This window comes from Myripristis murdjan, chromosome 6 (genome assembly GCF_902150065.1).
Source record: "Myripristis murdjan chromosome 6, fMyrMur1.1, whole genome shotgun sequence".
Lineage (NCBI taxonomy): Eukaryota > Metazoa > Chordata > Actinopteri > Holocentriformes > Holocentridae > Myripristis > Myripristis murdjan.
In genome coordinates, this window is record NC_043985.1 from 10,274,378 (window position 1) to 10,279,377 (window position 5,000).

Genomic DNA, 5,000 nt, shown 5'->3' on the forward strand with positions numbered 1-5,000 from the left:
CTTCCCACCAATGACTTAAGGAGGCAAAATTGCTTTTTTTGCTTTTCCAGTTCTTCCAAAAAAAAAAAAAAAAAAAAAAAACCTGAACTGCTGACAAAAACCACTATCTTGAAGGAGTTTATTATTAAAATGCCAATAAGATGTCCTTTTCCCATATGAGGAAGTGTTGAGGTTGCTATGATGAGGTGATGATCTTTAAAAACCACCAGTCAAAGACCAAAGTTTTGGTCTTAGACTATGGGAGATGTATATCCTGTCTAGCCTGGCAGCACTAACTGCATTGCCTCTCACTCTTATCCAGGTGTACTGTCTGTCAGCTGGATGTTTGACTTTCCATGTGTCACAGAGATCAGGATGACTGACTAATGTGTTAAGCATCATGGAGGACCTTGGATGAGGTTCCTCATTCATCCTGTCCAAAGTGAACTGCAAAGTACAGTTCCAGTCCCCACCCATTATTATGTTACTGCCCACAAGGCCCATTCTTCTGCTGATGAAGTTGTTTAATTAAAGCTCTCTTCTGTCTATCCCTTCCACCATTTATGTTTAAAGAGCCCACCCTCAGCTCCACCACAGGAGTGGACAATGAAGAGAGAGCAGAGAAAGCAGACAGTGAAACAGAGGGAATACCCTGTGATGCATGACGATGTTTACTAGACCTTCATTTTCTTACTTTCCTCCTTCTGGAGACATTTGCAGCTTTTCTTAAAGCAGTGATATGTTTCTTTAGCCTGAAATGTTTCTTCTCATTCAGTAACTCATAACCAACCAGCTTCTGTAACATCATGGCAGATTGAATGAACTTATCAATGTCATGAAAGTAATCCTTGACTTTTACTGACTTACCAAAGGTCTCATCTAAAAAATCATGAATCTCATCCAGAGAGTAAATTTAACTCCGCGCTCGTCACACACAGCTCCACACACACACCCAACTCCCAGCATGCACTGCAGAGAGAGAGAGAGAGAGACAGAGAGGGAGAGACAGAGAGAGAGAGAGAGAGAGAATGCAGCCATGAGCGAGTCGAGGGCTGTGTGATCGAGCCCCTGAGTCTCTGTCCAATCAGGAGGCTGTGTGAATCATCCTTATGGCACTTCCTGTTTCTCTGACCACTACGATGGACAAAACAGGGAAATTTCTGTGATGCGTGTGTGTGTGTGAGAGAGAGAGAGAGAGAGAGAAAATTGGAATTCCCCCAGAATGAATCTCAGGCAGGTGTACACTTTAAAACACATCAGTATGTCAGATACATGTATTACAGTGCCGGAAAAAATCACTGAGGTTCTTATTATGCCAGATTTTTGGGGGAATTGGGACTTTTTTCTGGGTTTGTTTGTTTGTTTTGTTTTTTCAAATTGTCATGTAATTTTGTTTTTGTTTTTTGGCTAATTTTTATAATTTTTCTTATTGATTTTTTTTTTTCTGATTTTCTCATCATGTAATGAGTAATTTTGGTTTTTACTTTGTTTTGTTGTCTGAGCTTCGCTCCGAGGCACTAATAACTCTTAAATAACATATAAATTAATACCTTAGCATGAACAGCATTAGTAAATGATTTTTAGACACATTAGTTAACGGTTAGTTAACTGTTACTTAATGTTTATTACCTGTTACTTAATGTTTATGCAGCATTAACTAACAGCATTAATTAACTATTAATTGTTGTACTCTTACTGTACAGTGCTACCAAAAACACAGATATTTTACCCCATTAGGTAACAGAACTACTAGAACTATAAGACAAATTGAAACATCAGACAAGTGACGCTGGATTTGATTTGTTTTATGTATGTGTGTATGAGTGTGTGTGTGTGTGTGTGTATGAGTGTGTGTGTGTGTGTGTGTGTGTGTGTGTGTGTGTGTGTGTGTGTGTATATGTATGAGTTTGTGTGTGTGTGTGTGAGTGTGTGAGTGTGTGTGAGTCGTGGTGAGAATGAGAGCACAGACAGAGAAATGCATTCATCACACACTCAACACACACACACACATGCAGGCATAATAGTGCTGGTGGGCAGTGGCTCTGGTGTGTGTGCACACAGACTCAATGCCACCAGAGCGACACACACACACACACACACACAGAGGCTGACGCAGTGTGTGGCCAGCAGAGTGAGTGTATATCACTGGACTGTTGAGCCAGAACAGTCGGATTATTTTCCATATTCTGTCTCAGGTTTTATTCTGGTGAGATTACAGCTGCTTTCATGAATCATAACAGAAGGGCAGCAATTGAAGATCGCCGTGATCTCTTTGAACCTTGAATCCCACCACGTAGTGGAGGAAGTAACTGATTACATTTATTGAGGTTACCGATATTGAGTGGGTTTTTGCGCACTTGTTCTTTTTTCAGTCTTTTTGAAAGTCATTCATTTTATTTCTACTGAAGCAGGTTTTCAAATCATACACATGACAGAGGAGAAATGTTCTAGGTTCTCTGTAAGCATCAGAAGCTGAACCAGCGTAAACTGAGCCAGTGGAGGCTAATCTGGCTTTACTTTTCAAATGTCCACCAAATTAAACAAATCTAGTTTGAACGATGACGTGCAGCAAAGTCCTGCCCACTGACTCTTTGACGTTAATCCCAGTTCATTTCAGAGGAGACACTTTTCCAGGGACGTTTTTACGTGACTGAGCTGGAGACGCGTCGGGGCATCAGCGGTCTGAAATCACACTCTGCTGGGCTGTGTGTGTGTGTGTCTGTATGTCGCACACACTCACAACTCTGACTTTATTAATTTCCTGCCAGAGTGTGTGTGCGCACAGAGCAACCCAGAAGTGGAAATACAACGTTTCCTTGACAAAGTCATCTGTTCTTAAAGGATCTGAACGAGGTTTCTTGTAATCAGAGAATGACCTGAATCAGGGTTTTCTCACCCAGTTATGGAACCAGGACAGCTGAGGAGAGTGGAACTGGGTTGTGTGTGTGTGTGTGTGTGTGTGTGTGTGTGTGTTTGGGTCCACAAGCTGCTGAAATCTCCTCATTAGCTGCTCTGTGCTCCCCTGGGCTGATAATCCACAACACTGTATACTTTGAGCACGTAATCCAATGCCAACAAAGTGGATTATGCCAATATAAAAAAAAAAAAAAACCAACAAATCCTGGACTACACATTTTTTAAGGCATTTCTCTCTTCTTGCTATTTTCCTGTTTGAATTGGAAAGTAGATCCGGTAGGTTGAGCCTGTAGAAAACGTCCGCTGTAGCCTTACGCCAGGAAGAAAGAACCTGCTAGTACTTTCACAAATAATTGTAATTACACAAAAAAGAAATGGGTACCGAGATTTATTGTTTTTTATATAGGCATAACCTGCTTTGTTGACACTGCGTTGTGTCCATCAAAGTTCAATTGTACTTTAAAAGAAGATCAACTGTAAACTGTTACGTCTAAAAAAAAAACTGCATTTATTTGGTTCCATTGTATTATTTGATGTATTTGTCTTAATCCTGTGGATATCTGGCCAGTTTGAGCAGCAGAGACGCTGGAGGCCGATCGCAGGAAAAGTACACACAGGACGACCGTACAGGGAGAAACACACCGTCCCAGTTTGTCCACTGGCAGTGGCTTCGGTAGACCAGAATGCATTGCACCCACAAAGCATGTTGAGCTGTGTGTGTGTGAGCAGACGGGCCGTGATCACGGGCACGCCCGGCGCTCACAAACATGGCGGGCGGTCTCTGGGCCCACAGGCTCGCGGGACGGGGGGGGGGGGGGGTGACACTTCATCACTGAATAAAGCTGGGAATGCTTTGAACATCTTACACTTGACGGCGAGTTTTCCTTCAAGAAGGGAAATCTCCAAGCGTTTAAGCGTCGCCACGGAATGAGGGAGATTTTGATGGAATAATTTTATCGTGATTGACTCCATCTCTCTCAGTGTCTCTCCCACTCCTCTCTTTATGCCTGAGCAGGCCTTTAACGCAATGAAAGAAAAGTCAGACTATAAATCAGGAAGCCAATTACACGGCCTCATTCAGATGGGCAGAGTGTGTGTGTGTGTGTGTGTGTGTGGTTGGCACTGAGCCAGTACAGGCTGTACCAATCTCTGATAGCTGGGGTGGGACTGGGAGAGGGAGGGAGGTAGAGGAGGAGGCTGAGGTCAGACGTAGACGACAAATATTGGTTTAGTTTCAAAGGGGTGGGGGGTTCTGTTTGCACGCTGTGTTTCCACACACACGGAGGTGTGTGTGTGTGAGTGTGTGTGGTGTGAGGAGGTTTGTGTGTCTACTATGTATACAACCAGTACAGATTTTGGATGGCTAATATCTATGGCTGTTAGCTGATATCTTATTTTAACTTTACGGAAGCTACGGTTTGTTAGCTTGGGACTTCTCACAGTATTAGCTTGTTATGTTATGTTGAGTCAGTAGCTGCTTTTCCTCTGTCGTGCCTCTGAGCAAGGCATTTCTTCCAGCCAGACAGTGCTAACAGCCCTTGTTCAGTTTGTTCAGTTTGTTCAGTTTTTGGCGGGCCTGTCCCGCTGCCAGCTCTCTCACTGTATATCACATAGTGTCCTCATGTGGTCAGACAGCGTGGATTTGGCGTTGGACATTGTCCTCTGTCCAGACAGCGAGCAGATCCCTGATGTCCTCGTCTGACCAGGACTGCCGCTTGTCCTCAAGTTATTCAAGTCCCTCACAGTAAACAGTCACCGTGTGTTACTGAGCGGCCCAGCAGGGATGACATGTGTGCCACTGTATTGATGTTTAAAGCTACGTTCTAGATAGAACCCACACTGATGTCTGTTTCTGTGTGTCCCTGCAGAACGTGCTGGCCAAGGCGTTGTACGACAACGTGGCCGAGTCTCCGGACGAGCTGTCCTTCCGCAAGGGCGACATCATGACTGTGCTGGAGCGCGACACGCAGGGATTGGATGGCTGGTGGCTCTGCTCGCTCCACGGTCGTCAGGGCATCGTCCCCGGCAACCGTCTCAAGATCCTGGTCGGCATGTACGAGAACAAGCAACAGCAGCAGCCGGCCCCGGCTTCTTCGACGCAAGAC

At 44.3% G+C, this 5,000-nt stretch overlaps 1 protein-coding gene across 2 annotated transcripts in view; it reads left to right on the plus strand.

Annotated features, from left to right (window-relative positions):
• bcar1 (BCAR1 scaffold protein, Cas family member) overlaps positions 1-5,000 on the plus strand; it is a 92,259-nt gene that overhangs the window by 55,726 nt on the left and 31,533 nt on the right. For both annotated transcript variants that reach the window (XM_030053620.1, XM_030053619.1), the window contains exon 2: positions 4,764-5,000. This exon is cut by the window's right edge and continues 522 nt beyond it. In XM_030053620.1, the coding sequence (XP_029909480.1) occupies positions 4,764-5,000 (237 nt within the window). The remainder of the gene's footprint in view (positions 1-4,763) is intronic.